The sequence below is a fragment of the Etheostoma spectabile genome, chromosome 15, assembly GCF_008692095.1.
Source record: "Etheostoma spectabile isolate EspeVRDwgs_2016 chromosome 15, UIUC_Espe_1.0, whole genome shotgun sequence".
Lineage (NCBI taxonomy): Eukaryota > Metazoa > Chordata > Actinopteri > Perciformes > Percidae > Etheostoma > Etheostoma spectabile.
In genome coordinates, this window is record NC_045747.1 from 29,839,540 (window position 1) to 29,852,897 (window position 13,358).

The 13,358-nt window shown below is 43.7% G+C and overlaps 1 protein-coding gene across 2 annotated transcripts in view; it reads right to left on the minus strand.

Annotated features, from left to right (window-relative positions):
* igf2bp1 (insulin-like growth factor 2 mRNA binding protein 1) overlaps positions 1 to 13,358 on the minus strand; it is a 57,106-nt gene that overhangs the window by 11,858 nt on the left and 31,890 nt on the right. Inside the window, exons 3-10 of one of the 2 annotated variants that reach the window (XM_032537992.1) lie at positions 8,609 to 8,657; positions 6,010 to 6,061; positions 4,956 to 5,019; positions 3,799 to 4,089; positions 2,330 to 2,464; positions 2,088 to 2,210; positions 1,716 to 1,851; positions 1,485 to 1,601 (exon numbers count right to left, since the gene is read on the minus strand). In XM_032537992.1, the coding sequence (XP_032393883.1) occupies positions 1,485 to 1,601; positions 1,716 to 1,851; positions 2,088 to 2,210; positions 2,330 to 2,464; positions 3,799 to 4,089; positions 4,956 to 5,019; positions 6,010 to 6,061; positions 8,609 to 8,657 (967 nt within the window). Of the gene's footprint in view, positions 1 to 1,484; positions 1,608 to 1,715; positions 1,852 to 2,087; positions 2,211 to 2,329; positions 2,465 to 3,798; positions 4,090 to 4,955; positions 5,020 to 6,009; positions 6,062 to 8,608; positions 8,658 to 13,358 lie in introns of both variants that reach the window. The other variant, XM_032537991.1, reaches the window with a different exon arrangement.

Here is a 13,358-nt window from a genome sequence, read left to right on the forward strand (position 1 = left end):
CACACACACACACACACACACACACACACACACACACACAGCAAACATTTCATCACATAAACTGACAATCTATTGTGGAACGCATGTATTGTTATTGGGATTTCAAGTCAGATCTTTCTTCAGTCAACTAGTGTTTGGCTTCTTGTTCCTTCACTGTGATGTTTGAGCCTCACAATGATGTCTGTTCAGAGTTTGTTGTTGAAGCAAAGTTTAACATCTGCGCGTACCAGCAACATTTGTGACATCACAACGAGTTTAGAAAGAAATCATGGTCCAGTCTCAGGGTTTCCACCAGAAAAGTTGTTTAGCCCGGTGGCAAGTGTCCTTTTTTGAGATTTGAAAATATGATTCAAGTTTAAAAGTGTTAGTTTCCAATCGAGCTATTCCACTTAAGGGTGTTTTCACACCGACAGCCTTTAGTTTGGCTGAATCGAACTAGAGTTGGAGCTGATTGACTATTTCTCTCCTCCAATGTTTTAAGAAACATTAGCTATGTTTACATCCACAAGTTTTTATCCAAATTAAGTGAAATTGATTGAAAAATGCCATATGAAAATAATACCGACAATGCAGTAACAGAATCTTGATTCCTGTTTGATCTAGTTTTGCAGTTTGACTGCAGTTCACGAGCAGTGAATGACACGTCAGCTCTGATTGGTTGTTTATCTTCGGGGTGGTGGAAACCATTAAGAGCACGGGGGGGGGGGGGGGGGGGGGGGGGGAGGAACCAGATTTGTTCACAGATTATCTGTATTTGGTGCTACTGTCAGGATATAGTGACAGTTTCAGCAAATATAAACGATGCATGCAAAATATGTTTATTTAACTTACCTACTGAACCCTTAATCAAGAACTGTGAAAATAAATGCCAGCCAGCATACCAGATTACAGCCTGAGGATATCTTCCTTTGGAGTTAGTTTCAAGTGGAAAAGGGAAATCAACCTGAAACTAAATATACATTTTGCTGCACTAAAAACGGTTGGACAGAACACTCAAAACATGTAAGATTATATAGATATGTTTGTGGTTGGCTCACTAATATAGCCTGTACTCCATCATCACTACACCCGCGCTATTCAATCATCATAAGTCATAAGAATCATAAGTAAATGGACTGTATTTATATAGCGCTTTTCTAGTCTTGACTACTCAGCGGAACATTGGAGAAAACTCGGGGTGTCTTGCCCAAGGACACTTTGATATGAGACTGCAGGACCGGGAATTGAACCTCCAACCTTCCGATTGGAAAATCGGAAAAAATAACAAATAAAACAGAAATGCAGAAAGAGGAGACAGTAGTTTTAGTTTCTGTTCAAGGAAAAAGAAACGGTACTCCCTTCCACACTCCTATCCACTTTAGAATTTTCTCAATCCACCACACATTCAACTGAAATCGGTGTGTTATGAGGTTTCAAAAGGACAAAAGCAACGCATTAACAAAAGGTGGTGTCTCTCAGGGAATTTACAAAGCAGGGATTCTTACCCCGAAGCAACCGTAGGGGGCACTCCCGGACGCGTTTCCAGGAGGGGGTGGGGGCATATTGGAAGAGGAGGGGAAGAGGCCCAGCGCACCGAGGTTGAGCCCTGGGATCAGGTGGGTCTGTTGCTGAAGAGAAGAACACAGGTTAGAAACCACGTGGAGGTTTACGTGTGCATGTGTGTTAAATATAAAATGAATAAAAGGCATCATAATGAAGTGTGCGTGCAGACTCACATTCATGGCAGCGATGTCGTTCTCGTAGGCCTCTCGGACCTTCTTCATCACCTCCACCTCGGCGTGGCAGCAGGCTTCGATGGAGCCTTTGACTGTGATGGTTCTCTCTGGATTGTACAGCGTCAGGTCCTGAAGACTGCACACAGACATTACAAGGGGAGCTGATCAGCTGCAGCAAAGCCTCTTTGAGTAACTTGAAAATGTGTGTGTTATGTACGTAATGCATGTATTTTTTCGATCCCATAAATTACCTCATTATCCACCCAGCTATTCTCTGCTAATATGCAAATGCCCATGTGATGTCATCTGCACCTCGGCGCTCTAAAAAGCCCGGGAATGCCCTGTAAATAGGTCAGTGTGTGTGTATCTTACGGGGAGATGGTGATCTTGGTGTCTGTGTCCTGTTCAACTTTTTTCAAGTTGCGTCCCTCCTTCCCGATCAGGCGTCCGACAAAGTTGTTGTGAGCCAGAATCTTGAGAGGAACCTCGTCGGCACTGCGAAAGGAAACCACTGGTCATTCTCTTTTACCTCTTATCTATCTCACAGCTGGAGAGAGCCTTCCTGAGGCTAACTGACCAGGATTGTGTCAAACAATATGAATGTGTTGGATTACGTCTTGGTGTCTTTAGCCTCCTGGTGCATGATGTCCAGGATCATGCGGCAGGCGGCTGAGCAGCCCTCGGGGGTTGAGTGGATGCTGATCGGCTTCTCGGCAGCTCCTGCGTTCTCCTTGCGGTGCACGTCAATCCTGCAATAGCAGAAAGAGATAAGAATTACTTTATCTTTAATATAGATTATGCATTCATCTGCAAATCAAGTGACTATAACCATCAGGAAGTTTAAATGTGGATTTATGGGGGAATGGGTCACATTGTAAGGTTTTATTTAGTGGGTTGAACTTTGTGTGAACTTGTATCTCAGAAAGACTGAGCAGTCATTCTTTCTTGAATTTCCCCTTGGGGATCAATAAAGTATATATCTATCTATCTGTATCTCTATCTAATGGAAAAGGATGTTGCTAGAATATTAGCTCAGTGTCAACTTGAGTTCCTGTTTTGATGTTGATATGAAAAATCTTTGTGGGACGTCATTGTGTCATTTTGAAAATGGCTCTTCTTGAGCAACATTTAGGATTATATGCATTTTTGAATAGTTTGCATTTATTTGGTTTTACTATTTACCATATTATTATTAATAATTTCACCTGACTTTTTTGTTTTGTTTGTCTTTTTATATGTCCATACACACCGTGGACTCTACTATAAGAACACAATGCGGACTCTACTACAGGGACACACCGTGGACTCTACTACAGGAACACACTGCGGACTCTACTACAGGAACACACTGCGGACTCTACTACAGGAACACACTGTGGACTCTACTGCAGGAACACACTGTGGACGCTAACTCACTGTGGACTATAACCCACGGTGGACTCTACTCCAGGAACACACTGCGGACTATAACCCACTGTCAACTCTACTACAGGAACACACTGTGGACTCTAACCCACTGTGGACTCTAACCCACTGTGGACTCTACTACAGGAACACACGTGGGACCTAACCCACTGTGGACTCTACTACAGGAACACACTGCGGACTCTAACCCACTGTGGACTCTACTACAGGAACACACTGTGCACGCTAACTCACTGTGGACTCTAACCCACGGTGGACTCTACTCCAGGAACACACTGCGGACTCTAACCCACTGTGGACTCTAACCCACTGTGGACTCTACTACAGGAACACACTGCGGACTCTAACCCACTGTGGACTCTACTACAGGAACACACTGTGGACACTAGCCCACTGTGGACTCTACTACAGGAACACACTGCAGACTCTAACCCACTGTGGACTCTACTACAGGAACACACTGTGGCCTCTAACCCACTGCGGACTCTAACCCACTGTGGACTCTAACCCACTGTGGACTCTAACCCACTGCGGACTCTACTACAGGAACACACTGTGGACTGTAACCCACTGCGGACTCTACTACAGGAACACACTGTGGACTCTAACCCACCGTGGACTCTACTCCAGGACAGAGTTAACACATGTACCCACTCACTTGCTCTGCGTCTGCTTGGTGATGTTGCGAATGGTGGCTCCCTCCTTGCCAATGATGGCTCCGACGTACTGTGTGGATACCAGCAGTCTCAGAGGGATGTCGGCGTGTGGAGGTTTGGAGGGCATCCCAGAGCTCGGGGAGCCCCCGCGAGGCCCGCCTCGGGGCCCGTAGCCACGCCGGCCGTTATCAGGCCCCCGCTGGCCTCCCTCCATCTCGGAGTGCTCGTCGGGGATGTAGGAGACGCGCAGGGCGTTGTTCTCAAACTGGTATCCATTCAGCTTCTGGATGGCTCTGAGACATGAGCACAGGGTCATGTACAGCATGTACCGCTGGAATATTTTATGCAGCTTGTTTTTCCTTTTTGCGCTCAGTTGTATAAATAGTAATGGTTACAGTTATGGTAATGGTTATCATCAAAATAACAGTAGTAGTAATGGTAATAACAGGAAGAATACAAAGAAACTTGGTAAGGGACACATCGGAACGGTAAAATTTGTGAGAAGAAAATGCAAACAAAAGAAAATGTACAAGTACTTGTATGTTACTTCATACTTCTACTGCACAGCTTTGACAGCTATACTAACTTTGAGCAAACGTTATTATAGCAAGCATCATCAATCTTCATCAATCAGCGGATAAAACACAATGAATAGTGTATACAAAGTTTTTGAAATGTCTAAAATGAATGCCACTCTTACTTAAGAAAGAGAACACAATACTTCCACTATTGGTAAAACGCATGATAAAACTCTAGTTTATAGTTGTAGTTGCTTTAAATGACCACTAGATGTCCCACGTAGGCCGTAAATAAAATATACAACTTGCTGAAAATCTCAATACTGTTTGATGGAGTTACTGATTTCAAATGTAATGAATTACAATTTTAGGAATCTATTTCTTATATTGGAATTTATTAGGTGACTTTTTCAAAAAGAGTGTCTTAACAAATCTCATGCAAGGTCAAAGCTGGCACAAAATAAACAACAGGAAACCATGATTCAACATAAATAAGTGCACAAATGACATCAAAGTATTCTGTTAAATTCAAAAATGCAGTTTTTAAATGGCACCAAGAGCATGCAGAATCTGGATTAAAGAAAAGACTGTAGGTGAGAGAAAGAGACAGAGTGTCCTTAAGGACGGATGGAGGGACTTACTGCCTGGCGTGCTCCCGGGATGCATACGTGACGTTAACCACTGCAGTTTCACTGTCTGTGTTCACTAAGGGAAAGAGAGAACAGAGATCCAGCATGTGTTGGTTTATCAATAGACGTGCTGAGACTTTTTTGGGTAGCTCTGCTTCTTAAAAGCGTTTAAAGAAGGCCCCAGTTGTTTCAAACTAAAACCAGAAAGTGGGCTGATATATCACCCATAATGCATTCCTGTAACGCATTTGGTGCAAGAAAGTACATCGATGGTTAGTTAGCAGTAATGTACAAGCAACATATAACTCTGGCTGCTCACCGCCAAAGAAGGAAAATGTGAAATGAATTTCAATTTCAACAGATAGTTTTATATTGGTATTTACTTAAATTGTTGTGGATGTCTTTATTGCCAACATTACCTGTAATTGATAGAGGAAATTTGGTTTTTGAAAGATATTATGAACCTGTCGCAATAATATGATTAATCATGATGCAGAAAATTCTCTGAAACAGAAACTAATGCAGCTGATTACCATTGAAATGAGTCTGCAGGTGTGATGATTTGTAATAAATAAAATACATTTTATAATTAATATTTGTATAGCAGCACCGTTTATACAAGAAATGCAACACAAAGTGCTTTACAATAAGGAAATTGCATGAGATGCACAGACAAAGTGAAGATAAATTAATAAGATGGAAAATAAAGTCCAGCCTACAACTGGCGGCCGATCCCTGACAGTTTGGGCTGAAAGTGACCAGCAGGTGTTTTAAGCCCCCCCCACCCTCCCCACCCACTTCCACTCTGCTCTCCAAGTGGCCTCTGGGCCACCTAACACAACAACTCAACAGCTGAGGGGAAGTGGAGCCACTGATAAAATGCAGTTTGACAGAAATACAATTATCACCCTGGTACCACTTGAGGGCGGCAAAGGGCCCCACATTACCACAACAAGGATTTTACCTTTAATAGTAAAAAGGGGCCTTACGGCAGATGTCAGCGGTGTTCACAAACCAAGATCAGATGGGCTTGAAGTTAAGTGAGTGTCAAGTTCAGAAGTCTTACCTTGTTCACAGTTCTCTACGGTTCCACACTGGGCCAACAGACCATCCAGCACCTGACACACAGACACACACAAAGAGAGAGAGGTCTTTAAGATTTTTAGCCTGATTTCCATGCTACGGATTCTATCTTTCACGGACTGGGTTCATCAAACCTCTGAGAGTCAATAAGGAGTAAAAACCTACTTTTGCTGAGTTTGAAGGAACCTACCTAGTGCGCCTTAGGGCCCATTCAGACCCCAAAAAAAATCAACAGGGCAATTGACAGCAGGGTTGTGTGGCAGTGGGATTGTCACTGAAACAGACCATTTGTGTGCATGTAGGTACATTTGACATATTATAGATTGGGGCAAACTACATAGTACGGTAGTATAGGTATTAGAAGAGCTGCAAAGATTAATTGATAAGTTGTCAACTATTAAATTAATCGCCAAGTATTTTGATGAATCAATTAAATAGGTTTGAGTCATTGTTTATGAGAAATAATTTACCGATTCCAGCTCTTTAAATGTGAATATTTCCCAGTGTTGTACTCCTCTGTGACAGTAAAGTAAATATTTTTGAGTTGTGGAAAAAGAAGACATTTGAGGACGTCGTTTTGGGCTCTGGGAAAGAATAATCCACATTTTCTGACATCATATAGACCAAACAAATAATCAAATAAACAAGAAAAATCCCTGACAGATTCACTGACAATGAAAATAATCGTTAGTTTCAGCGCTAACTGAAGCACAAGAGTCAGTTTCAGTCAGATTTACGGAGAGACGTAGTGGACAAACACACAAAAGGACCAGGGAAAGACACTAATGCACGCACACACACACACATGCACGCACGCACACGCTCACATTCATACACACACACACACACACACACACACACACACACACCAACAGAGCGACTCCCTCGGACACTCCTACACCAGACAGTGTGCCACACCCTCACAAAAACAATAAGGATGCACACACGCACACACACGCAAACGCGCACGCACACACACACACACACACACACACACACAGTATGTGTGAGCTTCCCGATCCTCCCACATTCCCACCTTCTGCATTCAGTCTTGTTTGATGAATCAAGAGATTAAAGGGAGGTGAACAGATTGAGCAGAGATACAAGCGGAGCCAGCAGCAGGGTGAAAACAGCGAGACAGAGATGAGCTCTTACAGTTTTATTAGTTCAGTTTAGGGCTGCTCGATTATGGAGAATAAATCATCTTTCCAGAGTCTTTTGGAAAGATGTTGCATTTACTGAACTTAAACAGTGAAAACACCCTGAACTAGGGAATTTTCCCTTCATACTTTTTTTCCCCATTCAGAACAGGCAAAATAAGAGTTTACTTGCAAAACGTAATGTGCAAAACACTAGTTTTTCTCCATTACTGTTTTTGGTGATCATTAGGAGCCAAAATCACCGTTAAAGTTTTGACTAATTGCACAGCCCTTAAAAAGTGAGCTACCTTGGCTCGGATACAGCTCTGTGTCTGTCCCTCTGCTTTGCTTTCACTCACCACTGAGTCTGACTTAATGTCCCCCCCACAACACTGTCTGACTCTCTTCTATTGAGTATTTTATTGGGGGTGGCAGTAGCTCCGTCTGTAGGGGGTTTGGTCGGGTTGGGAACCGGAGGGTCGCTGGTTCAACTCCCCGTACGGACCAAAGTATGGAGTGTGGATTGGTAGCTGGAGATATGCCACTTCACCTTCTTTGCACTGCCAGGTGCTCTTTAGCAAGGCACCGTACCCCCCTCCGCCTTTTCTGCTGTGGCAGCACTACGCTTCAGTAACCTGCATCTTCCACTGAAAGTCATTCTTATCCACACAAAGCAAAGAGTGGTTTTTGGATTGAGCCGTTAAATACACCCTCTGCAAGATTTGTGGTTCCCCATGATTCAGCGTCAGCCATCTGAGGCTAAGACAAATGTGACCCATAAACACACACACCCACAAACTTTAAGCGGTGCAAATATTTGCAGTGAGGTCAGATCGGGTGGCATTTGGAGCCTTAACGGCCAACCCTTCCCTATCAGAGACACTGGAGCAGACTGTCAGAGCCTCACGGCCCAATGCTGCCAGGATTATCATTCCCACACCGATGCTGCTGGGACTCTTTATGCTGGAAGTCAGACCCGACAGGGCTTTTACAGGCAGATTGCAGAATATCGCAATGTGCTTCCTTCATTCCTCTCCCTGAATGACAACCAAGATGGCTGCAAGTTTCTGTTCAAGTAATTCTTTCAAATTCTAAAAAACAAAAACGGCAACACAGACACACAGACATATTGATGCCACACCATCACAGCTCATCTCTGCATGCTGTAGTCTGTTTACATGTGTCCACTGCTGAGCGCCTCCCACAAAAAAAACACTATGTTTCCTAAGTGGAAACCTGTCTTGTTGTGTTACTGACATTCTGGCTATGGACAAGGCAGAAGTTAAAATGTCCCTGTTGAGGTTTGGCTTGTTTTTGGAGACATCCCTTACTGATTTTGAAGCCTTTTCTCTACATTTTCACTGCTTGCTGGCAGTTTCAAGTCCCAGAAACAGACTGTAAATGATACCAGCAACAACAGTAATAGAGGAAATAGGAACTCACCTCCCACTGCAGGTGAGGTGGAATGTTTCTGATCTGCAATTTCCTGGTCCTGCGGAGAGAAGAAGAAGAAGAAGATGATATTAGTGAGTTGAATCATCTGCAAACAGAAAGAAAAGGGTCTTAAACTATCGGGACTCAAGATCTAGAAATAAGGCTTATGATGTAAGGAATCAAGAAACACAGCAAATGTGTTGGGCTGAGGGTGAACGAAGTCTCTTGAAAAACAAACGGGTGGAGAGAGGAGGAGAGAGTCGGTCTGAAGCAGGGCTGCATGATAAGAGGAAAATATGGGATATGTGGTTGAATATCGCGACAAATAAACAGATATCTGTGAAAATACAGCACAACAAATTGCATGTTAAATTAAAAAAACAAATCAAAGGAAATCATCCTTTGATTGAACTATCGTGCCGTTTATTGTGCCAGTTACTCTGTTACGCTGATGATAAAATAATGTTTTATTGTGCAGCCCTAGTCCAAAGTGACTTTCTGTGATACAAACACTAGAGTGGAGAGGTTTATACCACTTCAACACGAGCCCTGTGCATGACACGGGGACACCTAACACGACATTTGTCTTGGGCGTCACTGTTCACGCAGTCTGCAACTGTCAACTGTTTTATTTTTTTGTGAGTTAGAAAAAGGTTCGAAACGATGACGCCCAAGAAAAGCAACAATTTCACGGGATGTTGCACTGCCTACGTACTTCATCTATATGTACGTACAATGCGTCCAGTGTGTCGATTGACAGACAGACATATACATTTCCCCAAAAGACATCAATGGTCAAGGCCAGCAAGACTTTGGTGCTCCATTTTGGACGTGCCAACATTTTTGGTTGGTTCATTCACACCAATGATTCGATGTTCACTCGGATTAAAATCTCTTTAGAGTTTAGGCCCAAATTGAGACAACCCTTTCCATTTCTAACTGCTCACAGATGGTGGAGTTGAGTATGAGCTAATCAGCTGTCAATTACGTGTCTTTCTCAGGGAGATATATCTTGTATCAACCCGACGTGTTGCCCATGAGGTCCTGATATCCCTCCGCCATCTGCACCACTATCTCTTTGATCCCAAATAAACCGCTAGGAACGTCTCGTTCTTGGCAGCTGTACGGATTCCAATTCTGACATAACCACCAAAACATCTCTGTAGGTAGGTGGGGGGGGGACCACAATTTCCAACGGGTTTTCCTGTCTACTTCCCCCAACGCTCCTCACCCACCCCAACTGTTATAGCCGCCATTATGTGGCTTGAGCTCCAGTTGTTGGAGTAAACCAGTGAATCAACAGCAAGTAGTGGGACAGCATCCTGCTCAACCACCCACACACTCAGTGGGGGAAGGGTAGTCTGCTGAATACAGGGGTGGCAGTTGTGCACGTGTGCAAGAGCATTTTAGTATTGGAGTCCGGTATTTTTGCCAGTTATCATGCTTGTGTCCGTTTTTTGTGCCTATGCATTAGCAGGTTTGGTTATGCATGCTTGCTGTTACCAGTGTAATCGTGTGTATGTGTGTGTGTGTTCTTGGATGAGTCTTGTCCTTAACTGCTTCACTGTTGCATTTGGGCGTCCACAGTAGTGACCCACCTCCCCTTTAGCATTCAATACATCAGGAACACAAAGCACTCCTCCGTTCTCTCTCGTGACCTTCTCTCCTTGGGTTTCGACGCTTGTGATCTCTTGACAACTCTCATACTTGGGTATTGTTCAGTGGAGGGAGGATTTTATCTACTGTGGTTTTATCATAAACTCTGCTTTTCCATCCAATTTTCTTCATTGGTCTCCTTCTAATAAATTAACAGATTTCACAGAATTTATTTGAATTGCTTTAGCTCTACAGCACAAATCTAAGTTCTCTTACTGAAAGGAGTGTAGATAAAAGAAACCACGAGAATTTTCTTTTCATTTGCGTTCATTCCACGTTAAATTACAGTATGTATAGGTGCCAGGAACAGAGCAAATGACTCAAGAATCAGACTGTGTAACACATCTTAAAACCCATCCCTGCAAGACTGGTTTCCATCTGTTGCATTGGTGCTGCACCTTTGACCCCTGGCCTTCTTTACTGAAGCGGTTTGTAATAGTGCAGTGATCCATCTTTCCCACTCTTTATCCAACCCTACACCCCACTCAACTGTGCAGTATGGCCCAAACGCCGCCAACAACCAACCCCCATCTCCACCTCCCGTACTAAGCCCCACCCAAACACCCAGGAGGTTCCAGCGCGGATGAATAGTCTTTTGTGCATCCAAAATACCTGGCATCCCCATCCGCAAAGATGGAACAGCCCTTTGATCCTTGATCAATGTTCAGCTAAAATCAATAACCCCAACCTGCCAAACGCACATTAAAACCAGTCCTGTTCCCCATGCGTCCTCTACTTATACCGTACACATCAAAACCTTCATCACCCCCGACACACACACGCATGCAAAATCCAACCTTATCAACACATCAACTCCCCATTATCCTCTCCAATGACCCCCCACCCATCCAACCCCCATAAAGCCACCAACAGTGAACTTATTTGACCCCTACAATCGCCGCCTGCCAGCCCACAGCCTATCCCATTGGCGGACACCATGGCAACGGGTTAGGAATGGGCGGGCGAGGAAGATGGATGGGCGGCCGTATGGACAAGAGAACAATTTAAAACATCGGTGCCTACGTCTTTTAGCTACGTGATGGTGACCTGCCTCGTTGGGTCTCCCACCCTCTGTCAACCTCAGCCAAATGCTAACTTAACATATATTACACTGTTGAACGGATTCCATGCTTTAATTGTGCATATATCTGAAACATGACAATAAAGCCAGAAGAGAATGAGATAATTGTCAAAATGTTCCATTTAACATAAGGTTGCACCGCTGAAACAAGAACGATATCTGCACCGGGACCCTCAATCCTGACTTACTGTTGATATGTAAAGATGGAAACACATTGTCAATGAAGCTTTCAAATGTCTGAAGTCGAACGTAACAAAATGGGGCTGTTGATGTTCCCTCAGCTGTGAAGGTATTAAATCTATGCTCAGCTCCAGCCTCCAGCAATACAAAGGACCGGAGAGAGAGAGAGAGAGAGAGAGAGAGAGAGAGAGAGAGAGAGAGAGAGAGCAGAAAGAATAAAAGCCAAGAGAATGAAAAGAGTCTGGTCCTCATGGAGGAGGTGGAGGAGAGGAGAGGGTTGGAGCAAGAGGAGAGAAAGGCTTTGCCTTTAGGAGGGGGTCAAAGGCCAAGGGTTGGAGCTCTTTAGACCAGACAGAGGGGGGCTTTGGACCACAGAGACACATGTGTGTGTGAGGAGGTGTCCTTCAATTTCACACACAAAACTTTTAGTTCTTTGCACTATAAAAGGCAAAGAGTCAATATCCTCTTCCGAACCTGCCAGCTCCCCAGTAAACTGTCTTATATAGCTTTTCTAGTCTTAACAACTTCATTTACCCACTGTGGCCTGCTGTACAAGGTATCACCTGCTCATCAGATGAGAAGAAGAAGCAACTCAGGGTTCAGTTTCTTGCCCAATGACACTTCAACATGGGACTGCAGGGCCAAGGATCGAACCACCAACCTTTGGGAGGAGGTCATTGTTCGGAGAATTCACAGCGAGCGACTGGACGTGTTCAAGAGGTTTCTCTCATGCATCTGGCTCAAAACCAGAAGAAAATAAATTTCAATTCAATTTCAATTTTATTTATAGTATCAATTCATAACAAGAGTTATCTCAAGACACTTTACAGATAGACCACACTCCAGAATTTACAAGGACCCAACAGTTCTAGTAGTTTCCTCCAGAGCAAGCAACAGTGGCGAGGAAAAACTTCCTTTTAGGCAGAAACCTCGGTCAGACCCAGGCTCTTGGTAGGCGGTGTCTGACGGGCCGGTTGGGGTTAAACATCCAAGGGTTAGGAAGAAGAAGAAGAAGAAGGATGATTTACACAAAGACGGAAAAGAAAATGTCTGGAGAGATGACAAGATTCGGGAACCTGTGTCGGTAAGCGCCAACATCGTCAGACAAATTCTAAAGAACGGCGAGAGACTTGGTTGTTTCTGACCAAACTATGAGCCGGCTACGTGACCGTGGTGTAATCTAAGTCCTGTCTGCCTCCTGCATGCTCGACATGGCACCAGCCCTCATCTAAACCAGTAGTCACGCAATGGACATGTGTGACATGGTCTCCTTTTTAGAGAGTCACTTGTCATAGAGAAATAGTAGTATAACAGTCTGAAATCCCACTTCCAGACTAGGTGCTGCAGCAAGACTAATTACACCTACAAGTGTAACTCACACCCACAGAACAAGAACCTTCCCAATACCAACACATGCTGAGTCTTTTAAATCAGTTGAGAATAGAGCCTGAACGATATATCAGCAGGCCGATATTAGGCATTTCCCAATTTATCGGTATCGGCATTTGTTATGGCCGATAAAAAACCTGGTTGACCATCATTCATCAGAATCACTCATAATGACAAATATATGATTCTAAAAAATGAATATTTAAAAAATAAAATAAAAACGGACGGTCAACCATGTTATGAGTGCTGGCGTTGCACAGTCTGTCCACCAGAGGGCGCTCTACAGCGTCCCTTTTAAAACGTCCCAATTAAAAACGGCCATGAAGAAGATAAAACGCAAATACAAGAATAAAAGTTGAATAATTATTCAATTTAACCCTCTTGTTGTCCTTGAGTCAAATTTGACCCCTTTAAAAAAAATGTCTATATATGAAATATGGGTTTCTTTTTAAC